Source organism: Bufo bufo, chromosome 2 (assembly GCF_905171765.1).
Source record: "Bufo bufo chromosome 2, aBufBuf1.1, whole genome shotgun sequence".
Classification (NCBI taxonomy): domain Eukaryota; kingdom Metazoa; phylum Chordata; class Amphibia; order Anura; family Bufonidae; genus Bufo; species Bufo bufo.
In genome coordinates, this window is record NC_053390.1 from 104,689,765 (window position 1) to 104,710,609 (window position 20,845).

At 42.6% G+C, this 20,845-nt stretch overlaps 1 protein-coding gene across 2 annotated transcripts in view; it reads right to left on the reverse strand.

The window, feature by feature from the left end:
• Positions 1-786: 786 nt before the first annotated feature.
• TENT2 (terminal nucleotidyltransferase 2) overlaps positions 787-20,845 on the reverse strand; it is a 58,425-nt gene continuing 38,366 nt past the window's right edge. Inside the window, exons 8-14 of one of the 2 annotated variants that reach the window (XM_040421378.1) lie at positions 14,608-14,684; positions 12,710-12,838; positions 10,693-10,736; positions 8,022-8,158; positions 4,877-4,968; positions 3,475-3,554; positions 787-2,310 (exon numbers count right to left, since the gene is read on the reverse strand). In XM_040421378.1, the coding sequence (XP_040277312.1) occupies positions 2,233-2,310; positions 3,475-3,554; positions 4,877-4,968; positions 8,022-8,158; positions 10,693-10,736; positions 12,710-12,838; positions 14,608-14,684 (637 nt within the window). In that variant the 3' untranslated portion in view covers positions 787-2,232. The remainder of the gene's footprint in view (positions 2,311-3,474; positions 3,555-4,876; positions 4,969-8,021; positions 8,159-10,692; positions 10,737-12,709; positions 12,839-14,607; positions 14,685-20,845) is intronic. The other variant, XM_040421379.1, reaches the window with a different exon arrangement.

Sequence of the window (20,845 nt, forward strand, 5' to 3'; positions counted from 1 at the left end):
AATCACCTGACCTGAATTCGATTGAGCATGCATTTCACTTGCTGAAGACAAAACTGAAGGGAAAATGCCGCAAGAACAAGCAGGAACTGAAGACAGTTGCAGTAGAGGCCTGGCAGAGCATCACCAGGGATGAAACCCAGCGTCTGGTGATGTCTATGCGTTCCAGACTTCAGGCTGTAATTGACTGCAAAGGATTTGCAACCAAGTATTAAAAAGTGAAAGTTTGATTTATGATTATTCTGTCCCATTACTTTTGGTTCCTTAACAAGAGGGAGGCATATATGCAAACTGTTGTAATTCCTACACCGTTCACCTGATTTGGATGTAAATACTGTCAAATTAAAGCTGACACTCTGCAGTTAAAGCACATCTTGTTAGCTTCATTTCAAATCCATTGTGGTGGTGTATAGAGCCAAAAATGTTAGAATTGTGTCGATGTCCCAATATTTATGGATCTGACTGTATTAGATAACAATGACAGCTTTATGTCAGTGTTATGCAATACATTTCAGAACTGTAAGGGTTACATAGCATCATAAATCAATATAATGCCATGCGACCCGTCAGTGCTGGGAGGTCAGAATGGGTGTTGCTGCATACTCGCGCTGCGAGTCCAGAGCGTGGAACTAGTTTGTCTGTAAGGGGCCGTAAGGGGGTAATTGTAGCCACAAATCACAGCGCTTGGCAGCATCATTTAACTTTTTTAAAACACCATACTACAAATTATGTCAAGTCCTGTTTTCTCCGAATGAAAAGCTGCAACATACCCCAATATTAAAATACAACTGTTTTACAGAAATTTTATTCTGAGTGACAATGTACAAAAGAAAACAAGGAACAAGTTTACAGAACTCTGCAACAACAAAATTAAAAATGACCATCAACAGATTGACAGAAGTCCGTGCTATAACGGGTCAGAAGCAAACACCACTCAGGACTGGTCAGCCCTCCTGGGCAGTATAGGACAGTGCCTAGGGACACACACCCCCAATATGGAAGGTCCTTACAGAAAACTGATGCAAGTAATCAGGAACAGCAGTAACATTTCCATGATCTCCCTGTCACTTAAAAATATATTAATGAATACATATAAAGTATATACACAACAAAATAAGGGTGTGGGGATAAACCATTTTAGCAGCAATAACATACTACTACATTTCTGGGGAAACTGGTGCTTAAGTAGTTTTTTCCTGGTAATAATTATGAGATAATGGAAAAAGCTTTCATCCAAGAATCATAAGTAAATGCAAGTTGTCAGCACTCCTGACATGTCTGTTTTTAGGAAATCCTTGTATCTCCAAGAAATAATGCTGGTACTTCTTTTTAAGAACCCTGCATTGCGCCTATCCTCTGTTACTCCTCCTGGAAATGTATGTACTAACTAGGCATTACTATTACGATTGATGATTGGGTGTGTCTCTACACAGTGACCCTGTTCGTACTGATGCAGAGGTTACTAAAACAGACATGCTGGATAAGCTGGAGAGATCTCTTTAAATGGAACAGACCAGGGCATTTACCTTAACAGGGAACATGTAAGATTCAATGTACCCCAAGATGGAGGAGAGTCACGTAAAAGACAAAACAGTGAATTCAGTCAAGGCGTCGGCACAGCATATGGGTAGTTTATCCTTTAGCCCTCTACTGTATTTCATATTACCTATATAAAAGTTGATACCTGTTCATGCAGATAGAAAACTTCCCAAAAAATTTAATATCACGTTTCAGTTTTTTTTTTCTTTTCCTGAACGAAGAATATTAGGGCTTTGAAAAATAAACTAAGTGGAAATCTCCATTGACAAAAACCCTGGGACAAGTATTTAAAAAGAAACGAGCAGCTAATGAGGTAACATATTCAAGCTTATATTAACATTGATGTGTAGTACTCTGCCAAAGGAAAGCCACAGATTTGCGCAGGCCAGGAGAAGAACATTTGATCAGTGTGTAGTGCAATTCTAGAATTTCTCACAAGGAAAAGATAGCAATGGCCTCACTCTCATGTATATATTAAATCACGGTTCAGCAATCTCCCTCAGATACATAAACAGCAAAATGTACAATACGAAAGGAACGTACTGTGCAAACAAAGAAACCTAACCTTTTCTAAGTTATTTTTCTTTTTTACAATTTATATCAAGGGTTAAAAAAATTAAATTAAAGTCTGAGGTGTAGGGATATTGCAGAGGAAAAGTAAAGGTTTTTTTTTAATGTCCATCTATAAAAGACGCATCATTTCTGCTTTCCAATAATTCTCTGAAGAGGCAGCACACTGTTGAGATCTTTGTTGTCTCTCAATCTCACCCAACCCTAGAGAGGGGGGGGAAAAAAAGGAAAAAATTTAGTACATGTAGTATTGTCTGAGAAAGCACCAAAATCTGTTGAATTGTTACCTAATAGTTTTGGCCCATGTATGAAGCAAACACATCAAAAAGAATAATCCCCTGTGCCTAGCTCACCTGTTTCTATTTTCCGGCTCGAGCAGAATGTGACGATATATGCGCCATATTTTTAGCAAACCAACATTGTTAGATATTTTGTCTACCATTGCACCAAAACAGCGTGAGCCAAAGTCATAAATCTGGGGCATCTTTAAATTTCAACATTTTAGAATACTTTTAGCAACCCGTCAACTGAATGGTGGAAGACGTTAAGGTCGGCAGAAACTATGAGAGAGATTCCCATAAATGTGGTGTACAGAGCATTAAAGGGGTTGAACGGGCTTTTGTTATTGATGACCTATCCTGAGGAACAGTGTGCACGTGTCATCTCCCTTTCTGCTCGCCGCTGCTGTCTACGGCAAGGACCATAGACCACAGCAGCGGACATGAATAGAGAAGGGAGACGGCATGAGCGCACTGCGCGCGCCGTCTCCTCATACAGCTGGTGTCGGATCCCCGTCTATCTGATATTGGTGATCTATGATCAAATGGATTCACTGGTGCAGGCAGTAAGGTAGATTGCTGGTACGTGCATGCCTAGAACAAAGTCAGCGCCACACAGGGTAACAGTAGTGTAGTTGACAACTGCACCACCATTACCCAAGCAAAAATACAGGCACATAAAAGCTACAGCAAACTCTTTACAAATGATGGCCTATCTGATCATCGGAAGACCGATATCCCAGTCATCAGCTGTTCTGCAGGAGCTCTGGCACCAAAAGTACACAGGTCTGTCCATAGTGTAGTGGGGATCGGGTCAGCTTCTGCAGTGCAGCTCCCATTCTCTTAAATTCTGTGCTGCAGTAACCAGCCACGTCCCCTGCACAATGGACATAGCTGTATAGTCCTAGTGTCAGACCTACTGCAATACAACTGGTTGTGGGGGAGGGGGGGGGGTCGCGGACTCCTTCTGATCCCAAGGATAATCCATTTGCATGTACAGGGTTGGGCAACCCCTTTAACTCCAGTCCTTCAGTGTGAATTAAGTACAAAAACCCACAAATGTATGCCCTCTCACATACAATATTCTTACCTTCATGAACTCCTCCTGAATCATGTCAAATTTCGGTTTTTCATGTACAGCTCTAGCGGCGTTTGTTCTATCAAATGGCTCTAGAAATGAAAACACTCTTAAAATGGTTTTCACATTATACACCTATGACAAGACTGAGCAGAATATTGATTTCAAGAGCTGGAATCTAGGAGATGGCTGCACATGTTCAGTTGGACCCTTACTTTCTTCACATCACTAGAGATCCAAGGTTACCCAGAGCAGCACTGCATGAAGTGATAAACCAGAATTAAAAGCCAATGCAATCCTTTGTAACCTTTTTTTTTTAATCATCTCAAAGCATGAAAAAAATGAATCAAAGACACATAAAATAAGCAACAGATTAAGGGTCCATTCACACGTCCGTGGTGTGTTGCGGATCCACAACACACCCGGCCGCCCCCCCTATAGAAATGCCTATTCTTGTCCGCAGCTGCGGACAATAATAGGACATGTTCTATCTTTTGCGGAGCTGCGGACCGGAAGTTCGGGGCCGAAACCCGGAAGTTCAGGGCCGCGCTCCGCAAATGCGGAGAGCACATAGTGTGCTCTCCGCTTCACGTCCGGGCCCATAGAGAATGAATGGGTCTGCACCCGTTCCGCAAAATTGCGGAACGGGTGCGGATCCTTTTGCGGACGTGTAAATGGAGCCTAAAACATTTCCTATCATTTTCAGTCTATAGCTCCTATTAGGACCTATGCATCCCAATGGTAACAGACTACAAAGAGACCCTGTGTAGTTTGACTGAGCAACCGCTCTACTTCTTCCCAATATAAGTTCAATAGGCAGAGGACAGACTGATGAGGGTATGACTGCAGAATTAGACTACAAATGGTTTATTTGTTGTCCGTTACGATGGAGATTTATAGGACATGCAACCAAAATATATAGAAAATATTAAAGGGGTCGTCTTACTCCAGCAAATTGCATTTATTGATTTTTTTCACCACATTATACACTGCTCGTTTCCATAGTTACAACCACCCAGCACTGGTCCTGCTTGCACATTATAGGAAAAAGCGCCTATTCGCACTCCTGCGGTCCCAACCACAAGAGAGGCTGGCACTTTTTCCTATAGTGTGCAAGCATGACCACTGCTGCTGGATTGCAGGGTGGTCGTAACCTCTGGATACGAGCAGTGTATAATGTGATGAAATAAATGAATCAAGCCAGCAAAGGATGCAATATGGACAATCACACTTAGTTAGTAAGTGCCTTGTATTAACTTTGATATTTGCTGAAGTGAGACAACCCCTTTAAGATAAAGCCTATTTGCAAAGTTGCTTTATTTTTCATTTTATATGTCTCTGTAAGAAAAATAGGTCCAAAAGTGGACACAACCTTAAAAGGTGACAAAGTAATAAGGAAGTACCCGTTCCCTACCTTCCACACAGATGTATTTGTTCCTCCATTCAATGCCATCTGTTCTGTGCATAGCTTTGCCTTCACGAACAGAAATCATCTTGTTCTTCCAGCTGAGAGAGAAATGCAGCATTACTATGGGTCTGCTACCATGTGCCTTTTATGGACAGAAGCTCATTTCTAATAACAGGGCAGATACAAGACCTACACTATGCTCAGAACTCTGTAGAGGTTCTCTCTGAATTTTTTTGGGCTTGTTTACTGTAAGCAGATATGATGCAGAAACAGAATTAATCATCCTGCATGGTAGAACAAAAATGCAGGTGCACAGTCGGAGTCGAAGGGAAAGTGAGACAGGCACAGCAGATTTACACACCCCAATAGTTGGGCAAATTATCAGATATGAACATTCCTGTAAAACGCTCAGTCTCAACAATCTGCCTGTCTACAGGTGCAGCCGATCACCCGATGAACAAGTGAAACGCTTGTTCATTGGGTGATCCTGTCGTTCTTGCAGGCACATAAATTATCGTGGTGTCTAAATAGCGATCTGTTGCCCAGAAACTATGCAGCTGTATGAGGACACGCGATGGCAATAGTGATCCCTCGTTCTCATAATGTGGAGGTGATCACTGCAGGTAAATGCAGGACTTCACCCCCACTGAATGAGCAAGGCTTCCTTCCTGAACACTGGCTGCTCCTGTGCATGTGTAAATCAACCTTAACTGTGTATGGTCTATATACAAACCAATACCTTAATCTAATATACAATCAGAGGTTCTATTTTGATCAAAACATATCTGGGCCCATCCACTAACAGCAAGGTGACCCCAATACGGATGGTTTAGAGTACCTAACTCTAAACCTATTTTTATGCCGTTCGTAGGTATCAACTTTCAAATACAGCTGAACCCATAAAAAACACTGACGTCTACCATTATTACCTCCGATGGTCAGCTATACGCATCACCTAATTAAAAAAGGCTGTGAACTTCTAATTGTATATTAGATGAGGTATTGGTTTGTATATACTGTAGATCATGCACAGTTAGGCCTCTTTCACACAAACAAGTTTTCCGTCCAGGTGTGATGTGTGAAGCAAATGCATAACATCCGGACTAATTCCTAAACCAATCATTTCAATGGGTCTGTGTACATGTGTTTTTCATGCATAATTTTTGCGTTTAGGAAAAATCGCAGCATGTTTGCTCCGTTCCGTGGCCCCGCAAAAAAATAAAACAACATGTCCTATTCTTGTCCGCGCTTTGCGGACAAGAATAGGTAGTTATATGTAAAGGCTGTCCGTGCCGTTCCGCAATTCATCCATCCATTTGCGGACCGAAAAACACACCACGGTCGTGTGCATGTGGCCATATTCTGTGTTTTTCACACAGCCCTGGCTCCATAGAAGTGAATGGGGATTGTGTGAAAAACGGATTGCATCCAGATGCAAGGTGTTTTTCACAGATTTTTGCTAGGAACTGTAGTTTTTAATGCATGCAAAAAACGCTTCAAAAACTGATTGCACCCACGTGGAAAAAAACTGAAACACTGAACGCAATCACAGATAAAACTGACTGAACTTGTGTGCGAAACCATCAGTTTTTTCCTGAGCAGACCCCGACATAATCCAGATCGTTCGTGTGAAAGAGGCCTTAGTTTTAAGAGGAGCCATCATCAAAAATGCAATGCAATCTGACAGCAACATGTTATAGTACAGGAGAAGCTGAGCAGCTTAATGTATATTTTTGTAATTTAACCATTTATATCTTTGCTTTGTCCACTTCCTGTGAACAGCTATCAGTACAGGAGAGTGGGGTTATCAGTGATTGGGAGCATTGTGTGTATAAGTATACATGGAGAGATAGCTGTCAGTCACTGACAACCCCTCCCTACTGTACTGATAGCACTTCACAGGGCTGCAGATAGAAGTGTAAAAATGTACAAGTTTTACTGAATTTTTTCCACCAAAAAATAAATAAAAATATCTTCTTAGCTTCTCCTGCTTTCAGATTGCATTACACTTTTTGGTGACAGGTCCTCTAAAGAATGCTGCTATGCCTGTCACTTTTCCTTCAGTTATGATGCAGGCTACACTCAGTACACAGTACAATGTGTAAAGGAAATATTTGAAAAATATTTGGTGGTTCTCTCTACTTCATGGCTCAGTCCTTGACTGGATGACACTACAGAAAATATGACTTCGCAAACTGGCAAATGGGTGACGTGGGTTAAGACCCCCTGAGGGAGCGGTGCGCTTGTGCAACCATCAGTCCAGGCACCTTCTGCTACATTACTATCCCAGATAACTGCTGTACAATGTATATAAAATGAAAACAGATGAAACAGGATACAAAAATGTTAACCCCTCTATGTACCAGAACAAAGTGCCAATATGACAGACCAAGCATATCCATGCATTAAACGGACGTCCCTTCATCTGAACGTCTAGCATCTATAGCTACATGTTCCCTGTGTACAATGTGTGGTTGGCCGAAGTTTCCCTCAGGGATGACGGCTTATCATCTGGGGATAAATAAGCCTGACCAGCTGGCTTTTCTTTTTTTTTTTTTTTAAATGGTTTGTATTTTTATAAGACAACTCTTTAAAAGGAGCCAGTATTGCCAATTCAAATATAGAGCTCATACATAACGTCAGCGGGGCCGGCACTCTTCATGCCTTACATGCAGATTTTGACATGGTAGAGCCTAAAGAGGACCTTTCATTACAATAAAAAAATCAAAACAGTATACAGACATGGAGAGCGCCGCCCAGGGATCTCCCTGCACTTACTATTATCCCTGGGCGCCGCTCTGTTCTCCCTGTATAGGCTCCGGTATCTTCAGATTTTCGGCTCAACTAGGAGGAGCCTGCTCTTGTTCTCCTGGGAGGCTATGAGCTGAGCGCTGCGGTTGGCCAGCACTCCAGCCTGGGAGAAGGAGACTCCCAGGAGAACAAGAGCAGGCTCCTCCCGTTTGAGCCGAAAATCTGAAGATACCGGAGCCTATACCGGGAGAACGGAACGGCGCCCAGGGATAATAGTAAGTGCAGGGAGATCCCTGGGCGCCGCTCTCCATGTCTGTATACTTAGTTTAGATTTTTTTTATCGTAATGAAAGGTCCTCTTTAACTGGATTGTAGTAGTTGTAAACCTTTACATCACTTACTCAAATTCGATGGCAAAGTATTTCAAGAATCCTACAAGAAGGTCACCTAGGCTTGATTCATTTTTGGATGCATACAAAGGGATATTGCGAGGAGCAAGATGGACAAGGTGCAACTGCATAGCAGGGTTAAAACATTCCTGTCAAGGAAAAAAAATAAAAATTTGTAAAAATATATATATATATATATATATTATATATACATACATACATACATACATACATACACACACTGTAGTTACTCCCTCCGCCTAAATCCGCAGATGCCACGATCGCCATTGACCGCGGCATCTGAGGGCTTAAAGGAGCGCTTTCGGCGCCACTGCCTAACCCTGTCATTGTGGCGGGTTGCCTGCCTTATTATACAGCCGGCACCAGTCATGTATGGAGAGGGCTCTATATATTCTTTCAGTCACAATGACTTACTGGTACTTCAACTGTGGCTGAAGGGGTTAATGACACTGGCTATATGTTTGGGGCCGTTATCTTGCTGTAGAATACATTTGGAGCCAATCCCCTCCCTGATGGTACTTCATGAAAAATAATATCTGCCTGGATTTCTCAGCATTGACACCACCATTAATCCTGATGAAATCCGCAACTCGATTGGTTAAAAACTTCTGAAACATATGAAAGACACATCTCGGGTTATTTATCAAACTGGTGTAAAGTACAACTGGCTTAGTTGCCCATAACAACCAATCAGATTCCACCTTTCATTTTGGACAGCTTCTTTGGAAAATGAAAGGTGGAATCCGATTGGTTGCTATGGGCAACTAAGCCAGTTCTACTTCACACCAGTTTGATAAATAACCCTCAAACTGCGGCCCTCCATCTGTTTTAAAACTACAACTCCCACAATGCCCTGCTGTAGGCTGATACCTGTAGGCTGTTCGAGCATGCTGGGAGTTGTAGTTTTGCAACAGCTGGAGGGCCGCAGTTTGAGGATGCCCGATATAAGGCTTCTGTAACAATGGCTGATGGACCAATGACTCACTGATTGAGTTTAATATACTTAAATATACGAGCACAAGCTTCTTGATACAGCACAGATACCTGGTATCGCTATATCCAATGTCAAGAGTTTTTAGCATAAATTGGAAGAGTGACTACCAGCCCACATCAGTGCCTGACTTCAGTAACACTACTTAGGCCTAGTTCACACTTCACTGATTTGATCAATGTTTTCCATCAGTGATTGTGAGCCAAAAACCAGGAGTGGAGGCTACATAGAGATTAGGTATAATAGAAAGATCTGCACTTGTTCTGTGCTTCTGACCTGCACCTGGTTTTGGCTCACAACCACTGATCAAATCGCTGAAGTGTGAACTAGGCCTTAGGCTGAAAGTATATACCGTATTTTTCACTTTTTAAGATGCACTTTTTTTCCCGCCAAAAGTGTGTGGGGATGAATGGCAGTGCGTCTTATGAAGCGAATGGTGTGCTTTTTAAATGTCTGACACTGATACATTGCAGGCCGCGCTGTGCAGCATAGTGGCCTGCAATGTATCAGCGGAGAGGGAGGAGGGGCTGGAGGCTGGCAACTGCTATTTCACTCGCAGCAGGGCCCCGTGCAGGCACTGTACGTCATTACACCAGGCCCCGCTCACAGCAGTTTTCATATGTAAAGTTCATTCATGTAATCTTCAAGCAGGGGTTCTGCTTTAAACTAGCGCAATCCTCTGTAGTAGTACTCACGATCAAAGCAGCAGGCAGGCTGGCAGCGTAACCTCACTCACTCATTCACGCTCCAGCTCTGCCAGCTTCATTAATGAAGTGGGAGGAGCGTGAATAATTGAGTGACGTAACACTGCCGGCCTGCCTGCCGCTTTGATAGTGAGTACTACTACAGAGGATTGCGCTAGTTTAAAGCAGAGCCACTGCTTGAAGATTACATGAATGGACTTGTAAGCGGGGCCCGGTGCAGTCACTGAACTCCATTACACCGGGCACCCGCTCACAGCAGTCTTTGTATGTAAAATCTTTTTATGTAATGCTCCAGCAATGGCTCTGCTTTCTTCTGTAACAGTACTCACTATCAAAGCAGCGGTCCGGCCAGCAGCGTAACGTAACTCGGTCATGCTCCTCCCACTTCATTAATGAAGCTGTCAGGAGCGTGACTGGCTGAGTAAGTTACGTTGCGCTGCCGGCCGTACCGCTGCTTTGATAGTGAGTACTGTTACAGAAGAAAGCAGAGCCATCGCTGGAGAATTACATAAAAACATTTTACATATAAAGACTGCTGTGAGCGGGTGCCCGGTGGTGAAATGGGGGTCACTATTCACACAGGGACAATAGACTGACACATATGATACTGTGACTAGCATAAGATCATCTACAGATCCCCCCATAACAGTGCATCATCCACAGATCCCCCCAATAACAGTGCATCATCCACAGGTCCCCCCATAACAGTGCATCATCCACAGGTCACCATTAGTTCAAAACCCAACAAACGCACACCTTTTGGATTCAAAATATAATTTTTTTCTTATTTTCCTCCTCAAAAATCTAGGTGCCTCTTATAAAGCGAAAGATATGGAAAATATACATATATACACACAAAGAAAACATTACATGGTAATTGGAGAGCTACAGACAAAATAATGTTAATGACAATTTAATAGCTTAAGAATAATCAAATACATTTCTTTCATGCACACGGCATACTTACTGGATAATTTTTTTGTAGAGATGGAAGAACTGGTTCAGGTAGAGCTACAAATAAAAAACACATTATACTTATAATCTGAATGAAAAAAAAATAAAAATGTAATAAATCAAAATTAATATTCCACTACCTCCTGTTAGCAAACATCTAATGTGACAGCAATGCTACAGAGGGATTACTGAAAATTGGGGATCTACATGTCTTCATAACATTTGGCACATTTTGTTCCACTACAGTAGGTAGTGAACACTACATGTAGAAGCGAATGCCTTTACTAGAGAAAGGAGGAATCCCTGGGATATTTTTATGTATTTGTGCATTTTCTGTTTAGAAATGTCCTCCGATAAGGAAACACTGTACCCATGACTGTCCAACACTCGGGACCCCCGCCTAACAGCTGTGAGACGAGGAGGGAGTGCTCCATGTGAGCGCTCCTCCCTCATCATTACAGGACGTCTCCTGTGGAGCGGTGGTGTAGAGCAATTACACCGGGTACTTGTATTACACCGCACTTCTGAGACGAGGTGCAGTGTAATGAAGAGGAGGAGGTGCACACTTGGGGGGGGGGGGAGACACGGACTGTTGACCAATGCATATATAATTAAGGGGAACCTGTCACCATGTTCTGACATATAAAACTGAATGTACCTTAATACTTGATTACCCTGATAGTTCCCAGCGATCGATCCATAATCTTCTCAGGACTAACCTGTCCTATTTTATTGCCCTATAAAACTTTCCCACCTTTTATGCTAACAGAAGAGTCATATTTTACATGTTTGACCGGAGAAGAGTCAGATTGTCTCGGAGTCAAGCATCTCAGCTCCATTATGGATCGATCGCTGGGAACTATCAGGGTAATCAAGCATTAAGGTACATTCGGTTTTATATGTCAGAACATGGTAACAGGTTCCCTTTAACCTCTTAATCAAATGTATATGGCGGGTGCTGGCTTTTTCACACAGCTGGCACCCACCATCTATTTTATTATGCTTCCTGCAGCTTTCGTATATCAAAACTAAATGATGATAACTAGGGATGAGCGAATCGACTTTGGATGAAACTAGGGCTGCAACGATTAATCAAAGTTATCGATAATATTCGATAATGGGATCGTTGTCGACGAATCCAGTTATCGAATAATTGGCCAATTCGTTGCTATGTGGGCTGTCAGGCGCTATGTCTGCGGGTCCTTAACCAGCAGTAACTTTTACTTGAACTTTAAATCAGTGCATCTTTATTACCTTACAATGAAGCTCCGGTAACAGGCAGATTAATTATGTAACTCCTAAATTTGTTTTAATATGGCCTTTGAACAGAATTTTTCAAGTAAAATCATATAAACCCCTTTTTTTTTAATCATTTTGGTGCTTTCCCCCCCGATTAATCGATGAAATTATCGACAACTAATCAAGTATTCAAATAATCGTTGGCTGCAGCCCTAAATGAAACATCCGACGTTGATTTGCATAAAACTTTGTTCTGATACTGTACGAAGCAGGAGTTCTGCACAGTATTAGGCAGAGTGGGTGAATCAAGGGCTACAAAACCTCTTAAAAATCCATTTTAATTCCAGGTAGATACAGGGGGGGGGAGGGAAAAAAAAAAAAAAAAAAAAGGGACCACCACCAAAGGGGTGAATACTTTAGCAAAACCCTGTATTAGTCCAGTTGTTGAATAAGCAGTGAAATGTAGAGGATGCACTAACGTAGCTGTGGGCTCACGGAGAACTCGGCAAGGCAGCTCAGGCCTCTGCAGAGATTTCTTCCCCCTCATTCTAGCCCACTTTCTTTGTATGGCTAATCATGCAAGCAGAGCCTTTCTTCACTAATGATGACTGTTCTGCTGCAGTCAGTTAACAGCTGTGAAGAACAGTCAGGCCCACAGGGAAAAAAAGGAACTCTGCAGAACACTCAGCCCCCACAAGACCCCGCGCACTCTTCAGCCCGAGATGCCGTGCTGTTCTTATATGTACCAGGACATTTCTGCAAAGCGTGCACACATGCAGCTATCAACTTACTTTGTAAATAGTGCAAAACCATTAAAACGAGACTATAGCTGCTTAAGGTTCCCCGACTGGCATCATTTATACCATAGTGACCGGCCCATCGCTTAACAACAAGCACTAATGGACGAACACGGTTCTCTACTGCAGAAAGAAAAAAAGCACAAGCTTTAGTGATGACATGAGCAAAATACCGAACACCAGTAATCATCTTCTTTATAAACTGGTTTGCACCCAATGTACAAGGCGTCTTTTGCCAACTGCTGAACAAAGTAGTGGATGTATTATGGCTTGAGGTTTTCGTTTGGGACATGTAGAGAAGGTATTATCAGGCTCATCTAGTATGTGCACTTTTGTATTGCTTCCCAGTGTTCTTTACTATAGAAGAAGGCTTCCCGAGTGAATGTTTATCTGAAAGCATGCGGAGGCGAGTGCACACCCGTGTAACCGATCAGAGGGTCGCCATGATTAGTGCCGCCTCTTCATAAGATTTGTCAGGCACAACGGGATAGATTTGCTAATAATGTCTAAGTGCAGACTTCGATTAGACGGGCTAGACAGTCTTAAAGATACACATTTAGACTAGGTTTATACCACCTCTTCGTTGGCTTACTTTGCACTTGAATTTGAGTGCAACATGTTGCATCCTGAAGTGTAAGGCTGGGTCTACACGACAACGTGTTGCGCGACAGATAGGGCACAACTACACTGCAACATTTGTGGAGCAACATTTTGTCACAACAATGTCGCGCGACAATTTTTATAATGGTAGTCTATGGTGTCGCACTGCGATGGGCTGCGACAGTCGCTGAAAAATCCATCTCGAATTGATTTTTTTGCGACTGTTGCGTCGCAGGGCGACACCATAGACTATCATTATAAAAATTGTCGCGCGACGTTGGTGCGACAAAAGTAGTCGTGTAGACCTAGCCTAACTGTCATTTCAGTCTAAAGAGTCTTCTTAATAAGCTGTAACTTAAGAAGAATCTGTCTTCAGTCTAACAAGTCGGCTAGGCAGGGTCATGGGCAGTGAGAGAGTTAGGGCACATGTACATAGTCAGGGACTGGGGGAGTGACAAGAGGCCAGCTACAAGCTCTGTATGTTACACACAGACGTCTTCAGCGCTGAATAAAACACTGGGCTTGGTAGAAAAACTGTCTTCAAGCTAAAACTTTTTTTTTATGTCTAATTCAGTAGATGAAAATAGTGAGCACTGTAATATACTTTATTAAAGAAAAGGGACAGTTTCTGAACTTATTTCCCTCCCCATGCACTGTTCGCGGTGTCTGAATTGACCGATCAAGTCCTTATTTTGGAAGTCCATGCGCAGGCCATTGAACTCTATGGAGAGGATGGTGGAGGAGGATGAGCTGCTGAGCCAGAGGGCACAGAAAGAAGAGACATGGCTGTAGCTAATTACGGAGTCATTTATTTCACCCCAGAGCTAGAGAGGGTGACATTTTTTCCCCACTCTGGGGTGACAGAAATCACTCAGTAGTAGCTACAGCCACGTCTGGTCTCTCTCTGCCCTCTCCTGTGAACAGATTGATGAGCGCAAGGGGAGGGAAATAAGTGCAGAAACAGGCCCTTTCTTCATAAAAAAAATAAAAATATAATTATATATACATATATATATATATATATATATATATATAAAATAATATAATAGAGTCCACTATTTTCACCAATGCTCTTGAATTGTGAAATAAAAAAAAGTTTCACAAAAATTTTGTTAAGTGATGAAAGGCATGTGCACCAGAATTCAGGTACATTTGCAACAACAGATCTGCAGTGTAATATACTTTACTATGCCATAGTGACTTCCACTATAAAAAAGATGTACAGCTTTGGCTCGCCTACCCAAACCACTTCATTCCCCTTCTAAATAAATAGAGATACAGAAGACACTTACCACGTGCATAGCTTCTTAGAAGGAATGTATTTCTGATTCCCACAACATTGTTTACATTCAAGTCAAACTCCACGCCGCTAAAAGAGAAGCAGAGGTGACAATCTTCAGGAATAAGATGTATCACACAAGTCCGGCTGAAAACAGTCTAAGGGCTCTTTCACACTTGCGTTGTCCGGATCCGGCGTGTACTCCATTTGCCGGAATTACACGCCGGATACGGAAAAACGCAAGTGAACTGAAAGCATTTGAAGACGGATCTGTCTTCAAAATGCGTTCAGTGTTACTATGGCACCCAGGACGCTATTAATGTCCTGGTTGCCATAGTAGTAGTGGGGAGCGGTATACTTACAGTCCGTGCGGCTCCCGGGGCGCTCCAGAATGACGTCAGAGCGCCTCATGCGCATGGATGACGTGTCCATGCGATCACGTCATCCATGAGCGTGGGGCGCCCTGACGTCCCTCTGGAGCGCCCGGGGAGCCGCACGGACGGTAAGTATACTGCTCCCCCCTTCCCACTACACTTTACCATGGCTGACAGGACTTTAGCGTCCCGGCAGCCATGGTAACCATTCAGAAAAAGCTAAACGTCGGATCCGGCAATGCGCCGAAATGACGTTTAGCTTAAGGCCGGATCCGGATTAATGCCTTTCAATGGGCATTAATTCCGGATCCGGCCTTGCGGCAAGTGTTCCAAAAGTGTTCCAAAAAACGTTCCGTTACGGAACTGAAGGCATCCTGAACGGATTTCTCTCCATTCAGAATGCATTAGGATAATCCTGATCAGGATTCTTCCGGCATAGAGCCCCGACGACGGAACTCTATGCCGGAAGACAAGAACGCAAGTGTGAAAGAGCCCTTAGAAGAGCAGTCACATACTGATCCAGGGTAAGCTACACTATAAGGCCGTTGTGTGCATCCGCGTCCGTGGTTCCGTTTTCTGGGTTTTTTCGCGGACCCATTGACATTTAATGGGTCCGTGGAAAAATCGGAAAATGCACCGTTTGGCAGCCGCATCCGTGAGCCGTGTTTCCTGGCCGTGAAAAAAATATGACCTGTCCTATTTTTTTCACGGTCAACGGTTTGAGGACCCATTCAAGTCAATGGGTCCGTGAAAAATCACGGATGCACACAAGATTGTCATCCGCGTCCGTGATCCGTTTTTTCCTATCATTTCAATTGCAAACTTGACTTAGATTTTTTTTTTCATTTTTCATGTCCGTGGATCCTCCAAAAATCAAGGAAGACCCACAGACGAAAAAACGGTCACGGATCACGGACCCGGTTTTTGCAGACCTTAACCCCTTAAGGACCGGGCTCATTTTCACCTTAAGGACCAGGCCATTTTTTGGAAATCTGACCATTGTCACTTTAAGTGCTAATAACTTTAAAACGCTTTGACTTATCCAGGCCGTTCTGAGATTGTTTTTTCGTCACATATTGTACTTCATGACACTGGTAAAATGAAGTCAAAAAAATTATTTTTTTTTGCACAAAAAAATACCTAATTTACCAAAAATTTGGAAAAATTTGCAAATTTCAAAGTTTCAGTTTCTCTACTTCTGTAATACATAGTAATACCCCAAAAAATTGTGATGACTTTACATTCCCCATATGTCTACTTCATGTTTGAATTGTTTTGGGAATGATATTTTATTTTTTGGGGATGTTATAAGGCTTAGAAGTTTAGAAGCAAATCTTGAAATTTTTCAGAAATTTACAAAAACTCAATTTTTAGGGACCAGTTCAGGTCTGAAGTCGATTTGCGAGGCTTACATAATAGAAACCACCCAAAAATGACCCCATCTAAGAAACTACACCCCTCAAGGTATTCAAAACTGATTTTGCATACATTATTAACCCTTTAGGTGTTGCACAAGAGTTATTGGCAAATGGGGAGGAAATTTGAGAATTTAATTTTTTTGTCAAATTTTTCATTTTAACCCATTTTTTCCACTAACAAAGCAAGGGTTAACAGCCAAACAAGATTGTATCTTTATTGCCCTGACTCTGCCGTTTACAGAAACACCCCATATGTGGCCGTAAACTACTGTACGGGCACACAGTAGGGCGTAGAGTGAAAGGTGCGCCGTTTTGTTTTTGGAGGGCTGATTTTTATGGACTGTTTTTTTGACACCATGTCCCATTTGAAGCCCCCTGATGCACCCCTAGAGGAGAAACTCCCTAAAAGTGACCCCATCTAAGAAACTACACCCCTCAAGGTATTCAAAACTGATTTTACATACGTCGTTAACCCTTTAGGTGTTGCACAAGAGTTATTGGCAAATGGGGATGAAATTTGAGAATTTCATTTTTTTGCCTAATTTTCAATTTTAACCCATTTTTTCCACTAACAAAGCAAGGGTTAACAGCCAAACAAGACTGTATCTTTATTGCCCTGACTCTGCTGTTTACATAAACACCCCATATGTGGCCGTAAACTACTGTACGGCCACACAGCGGGGCGCAGAGTGAAAGGTGCGCCGTTTGGTTTTTGGAAGGCTGATTTTGCTGGACTGTTTTTTTGACACCATGTCCCATTTGAAGCCCCCCTGATGCACCCCTAGAGTAGAAACTCCATAAAAGTGACCCCATCTAAGAAACTACACCCTTCAAGGTATTCAAAACTGATTTTACAAACGTTGTTAACCCTTTAGGTGTTGCACAAGATTTAATGGAAAAGAGAGACACAATTTCAAAATTTCAAATTATTGGCAGATTTTCCATTTTAATATTTTTTTTCCAGTTACAAAGCAAGGGTTAATAGCCAAACAAAACTCATTATTTATGGCCCTGATTCTGTAGTTTACAGAAACACCCCATATGTGTTCGTAAACCGCTGTACGGGCACACGGCAGGGCGCAGAAGGAAAGGAATGCCATACGGTTTTTGGAAGGCAGGTTTTGCTGGACTGTTTTTTTGACACCATGTCCCATTTGAAGCCCCCCTGATGCACCCCTAGAGTGGAAACTCCAAAAAAGTGACTCCATTTTAGAAACTACGGGATAGGGTGGCAGTTTTGTTGGTACTAGTTTAGGGTACATATGATTTTTGGTTGCTCTATATTACACTTTTTGTGCAGCAAGGTAACAAGAAATAGCTTTTTTGGCACGTTTTTTTTTTTTGTTATTTACAACATTCATCTGACAGGTTAGATCATGTGGTAATTTTATAGAGCAGGTTGTCACGGATGCGGCGGTACCTAATATGTATACATTTTTTTTATTTATGTAAGTTTTATACAATAACTTCATTTTTAAAACCAAAAAAATGTTTTAGTGTCTCCATAGTCTAAGAGCCATAGTTTTTTCAGTTTTTGGGCGATTATCTTGAGTAGGGTCTCATTTTTTGCGGGATGAGATGACGGTTTGATTGGCACTATTTTGGGGTGCATATGACTTTTTGATCGCTTGCTATTACACTTTTTGTGACATAAGATGGCAAAAAATGGCTTTTTTTTTACACTGTTTTTATTTTTATTTTTTTACGGTGGTCATCTGAGGGGTTAGGTCATGTGATATTTTTATAGAGCCGGTCGATACGGACGCGGCGATATCTAATATGTATACTTTTTTTTTATTTATGTAAGTTTTACACAATGATTTCATTTTTGAAACAAAAAAATCATGTTTTAGTGTTTCCATAGTCTAAGAGCCATAGTTTTTTCAGCTTTTGGGCGATTATCTTGAGTAGGGTCTCATTTTTTGCGGGATGAGATGACGGTTTGATTGGTACTATTTTGGCGTACATGCGACTTTTTTGATCACTTTTATTACCTTTTTTGGGAAGTAAGGTGGGCAAAATTTCAATTTTCTCATAGTTTTTATTTTTTTATTTTTATGGCGTTCACCGTGCGGGGAAAGTAACATGACCATTTTATAGATCAGGTCGTTACGGACGATACCTAATATGTGTAGTTTATTTTATTTTTTTAATTTTTATTCAGTGATAAATGTTATTTTTTTTTATCTTAACTTTTTTCACTTTTTTTTTACATTTTTTTGACCCAGACTCGCTTGGTTCTTGAAGATCCAGTGGGTCTGATGTCTGTATAATACAGTACAGTACAATATATATTGTTCTGTACTGTATTTTACTTACACTGAACAGATCTATGCTTTCAGCATAGATCTGTTCAGCACCATGGACAGCAGGACGCCTGAGCAGGCGTCCTGTTGCCATGGGAACCCTCCCCGTCTGCTCAGAACTTCGCAGACGGGGAAGGGTAAGCACAGGGCTGAGGGGGGCTCTCTGGGGGCTCTCTCCCTCTCCATCGGGGGGCTGCAAAGGCACAGCAGCCCCCGATGGAGAGGGAGGGAGCTCCCTGACCGATGACAGTTAACTTTTTCCATACAGCGGTCCGTACGGACCGCGGTATGGAAAGGGTTAAACGGCTGACATCTGCACAGATGTCAGCCGTTTATACCAGGGTGCCAGCAATGTGCTGGCACCCTGGTATACCCACTAGAAGCCAACGATCATTCATGGGGAGGCGGGCGGGGGATCGCGATCCCGCCTGCCGCACCGCCCGCCTCCCGCAACGCCCCCACCGCATGCGACACCCCCCCCCGCACCACCCGCCGGCATCAAATCATGCAGGGGTGCAGGGGGGGGTGAAAAATATAGATTTTAGCCACTCTAAAGTTTCTGATCGCCGCGGTCAGGGACCGCGGGGATCAGAAACTGCAAAAAGCGCAGCAAACCGCAGGTCTGAATTGACCTGCGGTTTGCTGCGATCGCCGACACGGGGGGGTCACATGACCCCCCCTGGCGTTGTCACAGGATGCCGGCTGAAGGATTTCAGCCGAAATCCCGTTCCGTTTAACCCCTCGGGCGCCGGAATACAGATTTTAAGTCAGGACGTACCGGTACGTCCTGTGTCCTTAAGGACTCGGGAAATAGGGCGTACCGGTACGTCCTATGTCCTTAAGGGGTTAAAAAAAACGGTCGTGTGCATGAGGCCTAACCCCGCAATTTTCTAATGCACAGATTAAAGGGGTTGTCTGATGGCATATTGCTAGGACATGCCACCAATGTCAGATAGGTGGGGATCCTACCTCTGGGACTCAAACCTATATCTAGAACAGAGCTCCCAAAGTAAAGTTATTTTCGGTGCTCCTATAGAAATTAATGGAGGGTGGCCGCGCCTGTGCAGTGCACTCTTGTTTACTATGGGAGCTCTAGCGATAGGTGCGGATCCTTTATCTGGGACTCACACCTATCTGACATTGGCGCCATATCCTAGCGACATCAAACTCTCCCCCAACATCCAAAACTTCAAATATAACCCAAAAACAAATCTCTTCAGGAAAGCCTACCACAGGAGCATACATATGAACAGCCCACAGTGCAGACCGGGGCAGTTCCTGTTGCCATTTAAAAACAAACTGTAATTCAATGTATTCAGTAAAAAACAATTATTGTGCACACTCCTGCGGCGTCATTGTTTACCTATGTAATTGGAGAGCCCACATATATACTGCTAAAGGGGAAAAGCAAAAGGGAACTGAATAAGGGCTTCTTATACTGAACTAAGGAAAGGCTACGGTGTGCCCACTGTACACAAGCAGCTCACCTCAGGACACCACACATTATGTAACCTACACTGAATAATAGTGGGAGTACGGAGAAATCTTTAGGAGAGGATCTCCCGTGTGGAGATTTATAGAATACATTTCTTTCAGATCATCCATGGCAACAGACTGAAGCAAAGTCAGATTAATCTAATCTATAGTTATTAAGCAGTTAACTGCTACTAAGAAGCATCTGACAGGATTTTCAAAGCAGGTGAGCGGCATCTGGCTGAACCTCTCCGACGAGACGGAATTAGCTTTACCTCTCATATTCTAATTGTTTAACAGGGTGTTGTTGGACTTGCTGAAAGGGGTTTTCCGGGTGTTACTTTATTATGAATATAATCTCAAAATACTGTTCATTAGTTTATAATGGCTCATTTTTGTCTAGGGAGCTATCATTAGGAGAAATAAAAATGGCTGCTGTCCTATTAGTACACACAAAACCTGTCCTAATCAGACACGAGAGTACAAGTTACTTCACCACAATGAGCCATAGAGCTGCCTCATCCTCCTCTCTGCTCTGCTTGTCAGGGATTATGATCCTGAGTACAGTTTAATAAGATCTTCAGCTGAATCTCTGTAGAAATGGAGTATATGAGGAGACATGAAGTACAGAGAAACGGACAGGACAGTCTGTGGTAATGGAGACTGCATACAAGGGCTGA